Genomic DNA, 14505 nt, shown 5'->3' with positions numbered 1-14505 from the left:
TAGTTTGTAGATTTTCTTTTTCGGCGACCCGCACGCTATCAGAGAGCCGCGCACCCGCTGCTGCTCAGTTTCGATCTTCTGCTCTGACGCAACCGGAAACAGGAAGTTGCAGCAGAGCAGAAGATTGAACACTGAGCAGCCGCGCGTGCGCGGCTCTTTGGGAAAGCGTGCAGGTCGCCGAAAAAGAAAACCTATAAACTAAGGTGAGGAGAAGGGAGAGAGCTGGCTAAACACTAGGATCGATTGGGCAGGCAGGTAGTGGCTGCGGGTACCGTGCGATCGCTAGTGTTCCCGGCTCAAATTGGAAGGAGGGAGTGAAAGGGAAAAGGATTCTGGGCCAAGGGGATGAAGTCGGAAAGAAAAACCCACAACAGGAAAAAAAGGGAAGGACTGGCAGGTGAGCCAAATGCTAGAAGCAGGGGGGGGGGGGGAAGAAAGAGGGAAAAAAGCTAGATGGGGTTGAAAAGAAGAGACACACTGGTATGGAAGAGGAAGTTAGGGGAAATCTGGACACAGGAAGGTAACAGAAAGAGGGGAAATTATGTGCATGGGGCATAGGGACAGAGACATAAAGGGGACATGCCATGGGGATGGTATATGGACACAGGGGGGGCAATGACAGATACATAGGGGAGATATTAGAAATGGAGAAAATAGGAGCACAGAAGCGAGATGGTTTGTGGGGATGGGACAGGGACCGAGCTTGCAGGCTCCAGTGGCTTGCACAAATTACATTGTAACGTGCCATGAAAATAAGAGGAAGGAAGGTAGATAGGCCACGCGAGAGGAGCTGAAGGGTAGTAGAAAGGAACAGATGGTAAAGGAGGAAGGGAAGGGTGGTGGTGGAAAGGAATAGAACAGACATTGAAGGAGGGTGGAGAGGAACAGACCCCCAAGGGAAATGTGGAAGACAGAGTGGGAAGAAGACAGATGCCAGACTATGCGGGAGCGGAGGGAAGAAGATGGGTGCTAGACCAATTGGGGGGGGGGGGGGTTAAGGGAGAGGCACAGTAACAGCAAATGGAAGACGCAGAGAGAAGACACACAGTGGATGGAAGGAATTGAATGAGAAGATGTGGAAAGCAGAAACCAGACAACAAAGGTAGAAAAAAAAATTATATTTATTTATTTATTTTTTGCTTTAGGATAAAATAGTATATTAGTTGTGTTGATAAAAATTTATAAACAAAGCCCTGCCAGCTGAACATCTCTTTCTCTAGTTCAGCAGCAGGAACTTTGATTTATAAGAAAGGAATAAGCTAAATATTACAGTACTAAGGCTTATATGGATGCAGCAGGGACGGTGACGGGGCGGTGAATGGGATGGCAGTGGCGGTGACGGGGCGGTGAAAGGGATGGCAGTGACGGTGAAGGGGCGGTGAAGGGAATGGCGGTGACGGGGCGGTGCAGAGGATGGTGGGCCGGTGACGGGGCGGTGACGGGGACAGATTTTTTCCCCGTGTCATTCTCTACTCTGGAGCAGACAAGAAATAATAACGGACAAGTTTAAATTTAGTCGCGATGGGGCAGTTCAATGAAGGGCATCAAAGGTTAGGTACAAAGAAGAACAAACTCTATAATAGCGTCTAGGCACCAAAATTCTATTATAGAATGCTAGCATAAGTCGCCATTTATATGCAGACATTTAGGTATGACCCCATTACTTTATGCAAATGGAAGGCGTAAGTGCAGTACTTGAGCATGTAGCGTATTGTGGAGACAGAGACTGTGTCTGAAGAGTTCAAGAAAGCATGGGATAGGCACCTAGGATCTCTTAGAGAGAGAAAGAGATAATGGTTACTGCGGATGGACAGATTGGACGGTTTATGGTTAAACAAAGCGGGTTCCAAAAGTTACATACAAAATTAAAACAACTTCAGACAATACAAACCAATCAAAACCATATCAGTAACCAGCGCCGTTCAGTTATCTGAAAGACTTAATTCCCATATTTCATTTAACAAAATAGAAACTTTCTCAGCAATTTCTTAAAATTGTACACATTTCTCTGCTCCAGCGCCTCCAAGGCAGAGGAAGGAGGAAGCTTCCCCCATCGTGTTCCTCCTTCCTCCACCCGACGCCATTCGAGCAGGAGGTTCTGCCCTGCGCTGCTGACTCTGAGAGCCAACTCTACTTCAGCCCATATTTCATTATTCTTTTCTGTACCATATTTCACTACTGCCTTCTCCTGTTTAGTTGCTAAACTCTTCTCTGCTTTCGCTTTGTTCAACACCAAACTGTACCATATTTCACAATTGTCTTTGCTCCTTGTTTAGATGCCAATCTTTACTCTGTTTTTGCTTAGTTCAGTACCAAACTGTACCTTATTGTACCTTATTGTACCAGTTTTTGCTTAGTTCAGTACCAAATTGTACCTTATTGTACCAGTGTCTTGCCCCTGTTTAGATCCTACACTTTTCTCCATTTGCCTAGTTCAGCTCCAAACTGTATCCTCAGCCAAAAGGCTTCCTACCAGTCTCCCACTTTCTCGGTTGCCCCATTTCCCACTCTAGGCACCACATGGAAAGCGCCTAGACACCAACTGCCCCCTCTCATATAGCCCCCCTAGTTCCAAAAAAAAAAAAAAAAAAATTTCAAATTTAAGGCTCTCCCTTACTTGCCCCGCTCTTAGCCAGCCCGACTTAAGTTTCCCCTGCTCCTTCCTTAACCAACTCTATCCCCTCTCGCTGCAGACTCTCTCACACCAAACACCCCACCATGAATCCATCCATCTGGATCCTTCTCCTCCTACTCTGCTCACCTCTCTATCCCTCCCTCTGTCTGAAACCTCCCTCCCCCAACCTACTCGACCCTGCAAACACCAACACCATCTGCCCCGGACTCAGAATCCCCACACTGATACGCACCAGAAACTCCCCTCCCAAGAAAAACCCCCGAAAAGTCAACCAAGATTCCCTGAAGCCCCTACCCCCTGCCAATCTTCCCAATACTGTCCCGGACTCCCTCACCCCAGTCCCGATACTTTATTGTAATGCCAGATCTGCGTGCAATAAGACCCAAATCCTGAAAGATCTTCTAGATGAGCTCAACCCTGGTTTCCTGTGCATCACAGAATCATGGATCGCCAAAGACGATCAATTCACACAAAACGAACTCCTCCCCCATGGCTACCAAGGCCTCTTCTCCCCCAGACCCAACCGAAAAGGTGGTGGCCTTGCACTCCTCTCCAAATCTTTCTTCGACGTCCAGCTCCTTGAGACGGGCACCCATGCCTCCCTAGAATACCTACTTGCCTCAGTAAATGACGAACTCCGCACCCACCCACTGGGCATCCTGTTATTATACCGACCACCCATCCCTTGGACCAAATCTTCCAATCTCGTCTACGAGACTATAACATCTGCTTTCCTTAAATTCCAAAGACTTCTAATCGTTGGTGACATCAATCTCCACCTCGACGACACCAATAACAATGATACTTCCGAATTCAACATCTTCCTTACCTCCCTAGGCTTTCCCTCACCCACCCCATCCCCAACCCACGAAAAAGGACATACTCTAGACCTCACCTCTTTCATTGATCTTACCGCTTTCAAAACCTCAACCGATGACACTCGCTGGGAACAAGTCCCTTGGTCTGATCACTTCTTAGGGACCACCTGCCTCCCCATCTTCATGTCACATCTTCACTCCCCACCCCATTCCTCTCATCCCATAACCTTCCGCAAAAAAACCTCGAGCAATCTATTCTGGTCCAAATTCCTCAACAAACTCTCCTCAAACCCTAGACCTACAGACCCCGAATCACACTGGCATAACTGGACCGCCCTTTCCGAGTCCACCTACCACTCCCTTGCCCCATTAACCACCAAAACCATCTCCTACCCCCGAAAGGCTCCCTGGTACCTACCTTTCCACAGAGAATTGAAACAGAAATGTCGCGCTCTGGAGCGCAAATGGAAAAAATCTAAATCTCCCTCAGATAGACGGACCTGGAGAGCTAATATTAAATTTTACAATTCAACATTAAAAAAAGCCAGGAAAAACTTCTTCGGAGATAAGATTTCGAGATCCAACAACCAGACCAGTGCGCTGTTCAACATCTGGCGCTCACTAACTACAAAAAAAAAATGACCTATCTTTGCTCCCACCATCTCTATCAGCCGATGCCCTTGCAAATTTCTTTAACGAAAAGGTTACCACCCTAAGATGCTCCTTCCCCCCCACAGTCTCCTATAATTCCTTGACCTCTATTGATCTCAACCCTACCTCACCTGTATCCACTCCCATCCCTGCCGACAGATCCTGGACCTCCTTCGAGCTTGTCTCCGAACCACAAGTCTCCAAACTCTGCCTCAAATTAAAAACCTGTACCTGCTCGCTGGACCCTTTCCCCTCCTACTTATTCGAGAATATCCCTACACAGGCCATCGCTTCCCTCACTGAACTTATTAACTCTGCCCTAACATCGGGCCTTTTCTCCCCCGACATGGGACACATTTCATTGTCCCCTTTACTGAAAAAGGCCGACCTTGATCCCTCCATTCCATCAAATTACCGCCCTATAGCAAATATCCCTCTCCTAACCAAGCTATTAGAATCTATCATATCCACCCAACTCTCTTCCTACCTAGAAAGATTCTCTATCCTCCTACCCCACCAATTCGGCTTCAGACCCAACTTCAGCACCGAATCCCTCCTGGCCTCACTAATCTCTAAAGTGCAACAACTCCAATCGCGTAACAAATCTGCTGTTCTTCTTCAATTCGACCTCTCCGCAGCCTTCGATGTCGTTCACCACGACATCCTAATCTTCCAACTCTCCGAAATAGGCATAAGCTCCACTGTCCTAGACTGGTTCTCGAAATTCCTACGCTTCCGCTCCTACACCGTAAACACAAACGGTACCTCATCCCCCCCCTGGAAGCCGAAATGTGGAGTCCCGCAAGGCTCCCCCCTCTCCCCTATCCTTTTCAACATCTACATGTCCTCTCTGAAACTACTTCATCTATCCCCCCTAGAAACTCTCTACTCCTACGCTGACGACATCCTCATCCTCCTTGAGACCGACTCGAACCTCTCGAACCTCACCGAAAACATATCCTCATGTATCACGAACCTCCAATCCTGGGCCCAATCTGTACAAATGAAACTAAATGAGTCCAAAACAAAACTACTTTGGCTCGGCCCTATTTCAGACCATTTACCCTCCTCCATTCCACTACCTTCCGGCCCCACTCTCCAGCTCGAGTTTTCAAGCAAAGTCCTAGGCTTCATCCTAGACTCCTCCCTCTCCTTCAGTGATCACCTCAACTCCCTGGTAAAAAAATGCTTCTTTAGCCTCCATATGTTGAGGAAAGTAAGATCCTACTTTCACCATTCTCATTTCGCCATCCTCGTTCAATCCACCATCCTCTCCAGACTGGACTACTGCAACTCCCTCTATATATGCCTAACTAAGAAAAACCTCCACAGACTTCAACTAATTCAGAACGCCGCGGCCAAGCTTATTTTCACAAAGGGCAAGTTTGATCACGTCTCCCCTCTCCTCTCCAAGCTTCACTGGCTCCCAGTATACTCCAGAGTCCTCTACAAATGTGCCTGCTTATCCTTCAAGATTCTACATGGCATCCTACCCCCCGTTATCCCACTCCTTTGGAATTCCTCTAACCCACTCTCCTCTAGATCCTCCCAAAAACTGAAACTATCTTTCCCATCTACAAAAGGTATATCCCGCGCGGGAAAACTTGGAACATCCCTCCCTTTTAGAACCACAGAACTCTGGAACAACCTCCCATCCCCGCTCAGAAATGTTAGCTCCTTCCAATCCTTCCGTAAACATCTGAAAACTTGGCTCTTTTCAAAAATATAATCACCCCTCGTTCTCTAGTACCCTGTTCCCTCCCTATCTTCTTATTCCCTCTCCCATATCCATCTTTGTAGTTTCCTTTTCCTCCTAACCTCTGTAAACCGTGCCGAGCTCTGCGCTTGCGGAGATGATGCGGTATACAAACCTAAGGTTTAGTTTAGTTTAGTTTAGTTTAGTATATATTGAGGGATCTCATTCCATGCTTGCGGGCCTATATAAGAGAACATACTTGCCCTCGACACCTTCACCCGCAATGTTTTAACAGGTGGAACAAAGACATCACCATGTTCCACAGAGCGTATTTTTGGGAGTAGGACATATGGCAGAATACTATCATCCAGATACCTTGGTGCTAGCCCATGTACACACAAGTGCACCATGACCAGCTTTTTGTAACATAAATGGGCCCTTTGGCCTTTATCTGCCATCGTTTTCGATATATGTTGCACGTTTAGTTGTTGGACCTGCCCATATGTTCACCCCCTCGCCTATTTATGCGCTAAATAATTCTGCTTAGCACCTGGCTAGTACTTCATGGGTAAGTGTGCACTTGCCTGCATGAGCATTAATATTCTATAAAATTATGCATGCAATGCATACATAATTTTAGGCAATTCTGGGGAATGGGGTAGTTCTGTAACAGTGTTCCCAGTGCTGTGGAGAGCACCCATTCTATAATAGCATCTAGGCACCTTGATTCTGTTATAGAATACTGATGTAAACCCGCACAGACATGCCTAAGTTTAGGTGCAAAAGTATTCAATACACTTCTTGGCTACTCTTTCATCCGAGGAAGTTCAATAATCAGATCACTCACTATCTCCCAGTTCCTTACTATAAATTAATTCAATAAATATATTCATATCAAAATCATTTTTAGTTAGATGTAGAATCCTCAGACGGCTCGCTATTCCTTTCAATAAGGTTCATACAGGAATAGAATGGGCCAAATTCTTCAGTGGATCCTTTCATTATTATTTATTTATTCGATTTTTCATTAAAATTCCAAGCATATGAATCTTGTACAGATAGTGTGGTTAAACAAATAAACAAGTTATAGTATAATAATTGAATAAACAGCAAAAATAACCTACTAAAAAAATTAGTATGGTTACAAAAATTAAACACACTTAAGTCTACTATCAGATCCAAGAATTATTGAGTAACGCAATTCACGAAAACAAAATTATAATAAGAAATTAAGGGCTCCTTTTACTAAGCTGCGCTAGATGCTAACGCCTCCATTGAGTTGGCGTTAGTTTTTGGCACGCGGCAATGTAGCGCGCGCTAAAAACGCTAGCACACTTTAGTAAAAGGAGCCTTAAATGTCTGCTGCTAATCCAGAAAACCAAAATTTATTCATGAGTGATTGTTGTTGTAGCTCCTTCCTTTTCTGCTCGTTTTTGAAATAAAAATGATGTCAAACGGCTCGGGTCAAGGAAAATATATTTGAATGATTTATATCTAACTATGCATTAACAGGGATAATAGAGGAAAAAAAATTCCTCCTATCTGGATCACCCCAGGTTTTAACAGAAGAAACTGATAACGTCTTTTTTGAGTTTCCTTTGAAACATCAGGAAAAATTTGAATATTCAGTCCCAGGAATTCTTTCCTTCTATTCTTGAAGAGCATATTCAACAACCAATCTTTGTCCGGAGATAATGCCATTGTGATTAAAAGAGTAGCCAGAGTAACTAACTCTCAATCAGAAGTTTCCAACAATGTAGATATATCTAATAAAGCTTCTCTTTGTGTGTTTGCTTTTATCTCCTGGTTTTGCTGCAATGTTGGCAAATAATATGCCCATGTGTGAGGGGGCAAGGATTCCTCAGGAAATTGCAAAATCTCAAGAAAATATTGTTTTACTATTTCTCTAGGTGATATTGAAGAAATCTTAGGAAAGTTTATTAGGCGTAGTTTATTAATTCTATTATAATTTTCAAGAATTTCAAATTTCCTTCGCAGTATGATATTATCTTTGACCACTAATTAATATTGTAACTTCTTTTTCTATTTTTTGAATATCAGTCTTGTACATTGCAAATTCGTTTTTTAAGGTATTAATCTCTTCTTTATGAGTTTTCACTTCTTTTTCCAAAATTTTTATTTGAGGAGTAAAGGATTTTCCCAAGTTCACAACTAAGTCCCAAATAGCTTCAAATGTTACTTCCTGGGGTTTAATAGGCTCAAAAAGGGAACTTAGCACAGTTAGTGAAGAAATAACAGGCGTTTTTACCTCGCAAATGGCTCTCATCTCCCCAGCTTGTGATGTTCCAGCCACAGGTTCATCTCTGGGAGGCAACTCAAACTGGGAAGTCTCCAATATCATGTTCACCGACAATTCGGCCTCAGGAGTTGAGAGCACTTACTCTCTGGGTGTGTTCTCTTCTCGCGGTGAGCTGGCTCTCTGTGGTGTAGGTTGCATGGGAGGCACTTTTGTATCGGGGCTCAGGTAACATCAAGCCCAGGAACAGACGCTGCCGCATTACTCACCGGGAGCATGTCCTGTAGGCAACTTCCCGACAGTAAGGGTTCCCATTGTAGTCTTCTGAGAATCTCTCATCAGTCGTCGTTAAGAGGGGTTTCTGGACGTCAGGAGACACCACCGGTGCTTTTGCCCCATCTCTTCGGCATCTGCCAAAGTTTTCCAAGTTGATTATCAAAGAAAAGACTGTGAGGTAATCAGGAGCATTCAGTAGCAGTCAGGCATTAGCGGCCATCTTGGATCTTAACTCCAGTGGATCCTTTTTTACTTAAGTTTTATTTTTTTACTAGTGTTTAAGCCCGTTACATTAACGGGTGCTAGAATATATGGCTGTCTGTCTTTCTTTCTTTATGTCTCTCTCCCTGCTCCTGTTTCTTTCTTCCTTTCTTTCTGTCTTTCTCCCTCCTGTAATTTTTTTCTCTCTCTCCCTGGCACCCTTTGCCTGTCTGTCTTTATTTCTGTGTCTCTCTGGTCCCCTGTCTGTCTTTATTTCTGTCTGTCTCTCTCCCTAGCCTCCTTTGTCTGTCTGTATTTCTTTCTGTGTCTCCCCCCCCCCCCCCACTTTCCTTTGCAGAAGCAGCAGTGCTATTTCCCTTCCCCTCCAGATCCCTGTGAAGTAGTAGCAGCATTTCCCCCCACCCACCCACCCATTCCCTTCTCTCCCCCCCCCCACTTTCCTTTGCAGAAGCAGCAGCGGTATTTCTCTTTCCCTCCAGGTCCTTGCTGAAGCAGTAGCAGCATTTTCCCCCACCCCCCATTCCCTTCTCTCCCCCCCCCACTTTATTTTGCAGAAGCAGCTGTGATATTTCCCTTCCCCTCCAGATCTCTGAGAAGTAGTAGCAGCATTTTCCCCCACCCACCCCCCATTCCCTTCTCTCCCCTACCACCACTTTCCTTTGCAGAAGCAGCAGCGGTTTTCCCTTCCCCTCCAGGTCCCTGCTGAGTAGTAGAAACATTTTCCCCCACCCCCCATTCCCTTCTTACCTTGAGCTGCCCTGCTCCGTTCGGCCCCTCCCCCTTCCCTTCCCGTGTGCTGGCCTGCTGCGGCTGAAGGTTTTTTTCGGCGACTCCTCCTGTTAAAACTCCCCCCCCCTCCCGCAACCGCTCCTGTTCAAAGCGGCCTGCTGAGGTTCGCGGCCGCTGTAACGAACCTCGCAGGCCGCTCTCCAACTCGGTAGCATGTTCCCTCTGACGCGATTGCGTCAGAGGGAACGTGCTACCATGTGGAGAGCGGCCTGCGAGGTTCGTTACAGCGGCCGCGAACCTCAGCAGGCCGCTTTGAACAGGAGCGGTAGCGGCTGTTGCAGGAGGATTGGGGGGGGGGGATTCGTGAGCGGCGGCAGGACCATGAGGCGGGATTGAGTTTTTTCGGCTTCCCCTATCTGGGGAAACCGCCGTGCCGAACTGAGCTGCGCGTGGGGCCGTAGTAAGCGCGGGGCATGCTGCAGTCTTGGCGGCCACGGACATACGGATCACGGAAGCACGCCGATAAGACTGCGCATGCGCCGCCTACGGTTTTATTATATAGATGTATGTTTTCCATTCAGTTTTCTTTAAAGTGCAAACTTAACAATCAATGTGCAAACTCAGCAATAGTAAACTTTGAATAGTAAACGTTTGCACTTTAAAGAAAATTGAATAGAAAACATTTATAAAAAAATAAAACTTAAGTAAAAAGGATCCACTGAAGAATTTGGCCTATTCTATTCCTGTATGAACTTTATTGAAAGGAATAGCGAGCCGTCTGAGGATTCTACATTTAACTAAAAATGATTTTGATATGAATATATTTATTGAATTAATTTATAGTAAGGTACTGGGAGATAAGTTTAGGTGTAGTCACGTGACAGTAAATGGCAGATGTAAATTGCTGTGCATAAACGTCCCTCTTCTGTGCGGTGTTAGGTCAAAACCGTGGAAGACAAAGGCGCGCGCCGACAACTGAGGCGCACGCTGAAGAAAATAACTGTTTTTAGGGGCTTCGACGGGGGTGTGTGGGAGGGGCGCGCGCCTTTGTCTTCTGCGGTTTTGTCTATGAACCCTTCTGTGCATACGGACCTAGTTATAGAATTGCTTTTTACGTCCTTGTGGCTAGAGTTTGCTACATGCAAAGTTATCTCTGTAGGCACAAATGATGGGTGCAAATGGGGCGTATGCTGCAGCTGCTTTTATTTATTTATTTGCAATATTTATATGCCACTTATACTAAAATGGCTCACAATAAAACATACTTAATCAAGAACACAAACACTGTGGGCTCCTTTTACTAAGCTGCGCTAGCGGTTTTAGTGCGTGCGCTAGATCAGCATTGAGTTGGCGTTAGTTCTTGGCACATAGCGCTGGGTTAGCGCGGCAATGCAACACGCGCTAAAAACGCTAGCGCACCTTAGTAAAAGGTATCTTAACACCACTAAAGGCTCTAACAATTTGCATGATAGCAAGGTCAAGTGAACCATACAAAACTCACATTGCTCAACCCACTGTGCAGTATTGATGACTCAAAGGTGTCATGAGCAAAGGAAAGCATGTAAAAATAGGTGTTCGGTGCGTTTTTTTTTCTGAACTGCTGTAAAGATGCACTAAAATATACATATCCTGGCAGACTGTTCGACAAACGTGGGCCAGCAACAGAAAAAGCACATGACACTGTGTCTGCATAGTGCACTTTACACAGCTCTGGCACTACCACCCGTCTTATTAGCCACAGATCGCAAGCTGCGCATTGGCTTATGCAGGAGCCGACAGTCACTGATAAATTCACACAAGGAATTTAAATTGTATACAAAAATCCACCAGTAATCAATGCTTGCCATTTACTCCTCAGACACCCAGCAATGTGAGCTCTCTCCCAACAGTTCAGGCACGAGTTACCTTGTTCGTGGTGGGGTCTCTGCTGTTTCACTTCCTTGAAAGACTGTTGGCTCTGTTGTGTGTCGTCTTTCTGATTTTCAAGATTTGTAGTTCCTTTAATTTCTCTGTAGTTGGTATACTTTTTTTGACCTTATGTGTCAGCTAAGATGGTATAGCATGTCTTAAATAAACTATAAACTACTTACAGAATTTTTTATTCACCTAATCACATTCTGCCTGATATTCAAAGTGGTTTAAATGGCCAGGAGAGGATTCTGTCTATTTAAATTGCTTGCCCAGGGCTTCATTGGCACAAATATTCATGGTTGGCTCCTAGGCTGAAACCAGCTTATTTGTGGGCAGACTGGGAGCAGAATTGGTACGTATGCCAGTATTCAGCACTTAACCGTATAAACAGGACAGCTTTTTATGCGGCCCAGTCTTTATGCAGTTAAGTGCAGGCCAGCCATGTATCCCTAGATATTCAGTGCCAGTGCCTGGACATGGCCCAGCATCGAATATCCAGGAATAAAGCCAGCGGTAGCCAAAAAAACACCGAATGACACTGGCTGAATATAAGCTGGAGAGTGATCAAGGTGAGGGACAACATATCGTATGCTTGCAAACGTTACAAGGTGAGGAAAGTGAGCAGACTAGATGAACCCAGAGGTTTTTATATGATTTGCTAAGATTTCTTTTAGCAGAACAGTTTGCCTCTGCATGCAGAGTTTAGATTCCTTGTACTGGTGTGTTGCCTCTAAGAACTTCTGTTGTTTACTTTTAGGTGTCTGAGCGACCTCCTCTGTTTATATTAGATACCCCCGGAGTTCTTTCTCCACGAATAGCGACCATAGAGATTGGCATGAAGCTAGCACTGTGTGGTAAGAAGTACTTTAAGATTTGACTTCAGGGGAAGGGGATTGGCATATCTTGTACACTAATATTAATGGTTTTTGTGTAGAACTCATACTTGTAAGACTTATGCTGATGCTTCTCATCAGATGGCAGAATGGTATTGTGTCTACAACAGAAAGTGATAGTACGGGTACCACTGTTGGGCTTTATCACAAGCCTTGCCTGACCTTGGCTTCACTCTTCATCCTCCAATTTCATAAAATGCTGTTATGGATCTATTTATGGCAGACTTGTACAAATATTCTTACAACTTATTTTATTAAGTTATGAATCTGTACAAGCAGGATGTGAAATCAGCATAAATAAACACCTAAAACCAGGAATGAGACAACTTCCAGTTGTTCCCCCCTTGATAGTCATTGGTACTTTTTGATTTCAGAATTTTTTGTGAATGGAATCAGACTCTAATGTGTACAGTAGGTTCGTTTCTTTTGTGGTTGAAGGTGCAAAGTGTATGTATTTAATTTAATATACTGTACTATAACATAGGCATTTATAGCCCATTTCACCAAAAATAGTTTTAGGTGGGTTCAGTAGCCACATATAGTTACATAGATTAAACTCCCAAGATATAAAAATCATCCTGCTCCACTAAAAACTTAACCCCCTTTTACAAAACTGTGAAAGCAGTTTTTAGTGCTGGCCGACCTGCTGAATGCTCCTACGCTCATAGGAACTCCGAGTGTCAGAACAGCTCACAGCATTCAGCGTGTCAGCCAGCGCTAAAAAATGCTTTTGCGTTTTTATAAAAGGGGGTTAATGAAAAGATATTTGAAACAACCATGTTTTCAAATCTCATTGTAAATGTTATACAGAGAAGTGTGTCTCATAGCAAAAGGTAAGGCATTCTAAGTTTCTCGACTCCTACCTGCGATGGGTCTATTTCTGGTTACTCCTAAATGTAATGATCTAACAATAGGCAACTTAACTCAAATTTTATGACTTTGAACAGAATTGACTTGATGGCGTATATACATGCACACAGTGAGTGAGATATTCTGGTCTTGTGTAAAAATTTTAAATATGAACGAAAGCAGTTTAAATTCAATTCTTGCTTTCAGTGGTAGCCAGTGTAACTGGGGGACAAAGAAAAGGACTGCAGACAGGTGTACAAGATGTAGGCAAATTTTATTATAAACAAATATGCAAATTGTTGTATACAAATAAACTACTTATAGCAATCTGGGACCCGACATGGTCCCTGTTTCGATCAACGCTGTCTTCCTCAGGGGTCCCATAAAAGGTGGTAACAAATAAACGCAACAAATATGCCTGATCTATATATGGTGAAGTGCACAAAAGGAATTTGCTGCTGCTGCTTTTTTGTTTTAGCCAGTGTAACTGGACCAGATGTGGATCTTGATGCATCAAACTTCCTCCCCAAATCATTTTTGCTACTGCATTTCATAAAATTGAAGTCTATGCAATTGTTGTTCTGGAGACCCAGCAGTAAAATGTTGCAATAATCCAGTTGTGATATTACTGGGGATAACACTGGTGATGGTCAGTAAAGCACTGATCCCCGCCTGCTGAATATTGGTCCTTGTGTTCTGATGATCACTAGACAGATATGGCTAGCCAAAGAAACTCATAGATATTTCCATCAGAAGACATGGAAATGGCATTGATTTCCTCTTGCAGGCCAACATGTCATACACAGGCATTCACATCATTTAAGGAGGAAGCCCAGTACTTTTCCTGATGTTATTTTCCTTCCCTACGTACATCGCTTAGAATTCTGATTAAGCGATCAATCAAATCTTTATTAAACTTGAAACTTGAAGTGCTTACTTCTGAATTTAGGTTTTCTTTGTTGAACATGTCTAGGGACGATCTTGGATTATCTGGTGGGGGAAGACATCATGGCAGATTATCTTCTGTATACCCTAAATATGAAGCAGAAGTTCAGGTGAGAGCAGTATTCTTTTTACATTTGTTAAAGAATAATTATGCAGAACAATTAGAAGTTTATTAAGCAAATTTAAAGCACCATATATACTTGAATATAAACTGAGATTTTAGGGCCCAAATAAATGGCCCAAAAATGGGTGTCTCAGATTTATATTTCAGTCCTCGGGTCTGCACACACCCACTGTCCTAGCCTGGGCCTGTTGCAGGCCTCCTGTGGGCCTGCCTGAGGGCCTGCCTGAAGCCCTGGTGGTCGAGCAGTCCCTTCCGCATCCTATCCCGGCCGACTCTAAACCACCCCGCCTCCCTCCCACCCCTCTAACCCCTGCAGACCTTACCTTTAAAGCCCTGATGGTCTAGCAGTGAAGCAGGGCAGGAGCAATCTTCCTACGCTCCTGCCCCATGAGAGCCGTGATTAAAAATGCCTGCCACGAGTTCCCTTTGCAGTCTCACAGCAGGCATCTTTGATCACTGCTCTCACGGGGCAGGAGCATAAGATGATCGCTCCTCACTA

General features: G+C 44.5%; 1 protein-coding gene across 1 annotated transcript in view; it reads left to right on the top strand.

Annotated features, from left to right (window-relative positions):
• MTG1 (mitochondrial ribosome associated GTPase 1) overlaps window positions 1-14505 on the top strand; it is a 71368-nt gene that overhangs the window by 38175 nt on the left and 18688 nt on the right. The window contains exons 8-9 of the mRNA XM_033943167.1: window positions 11953-12049; window positions 13911-13992. Of these exons, the coding sequence (XP_033799058.1) occupies window positions 11953-12049; window positions 13911-13992 (179 nt within the window). The remainder of the gene's footprint in view (window positions 1-11952; window positions 12050-13910; window positions 13993-14505) is intronic.

The sequence above is a fragment of the Geotrypetes seraphini genome, chromosome 4 (genome assembly GCF_902459505.1).
Source record: "Geotrypetes seraphini chromosome 4, aGeoSer1.1, whole genome shotgun sequence".
NCBI classification, from domain to species: Eukaryota; Metazoa; Chordata; class Amphibia; order Gymnophiona; family Dermophiidae; genus Geotrypetes; species Geotrypetes seraphini.
This window is presented reverse-complemented; position numbering and strand designations above follow the sequence as displayed.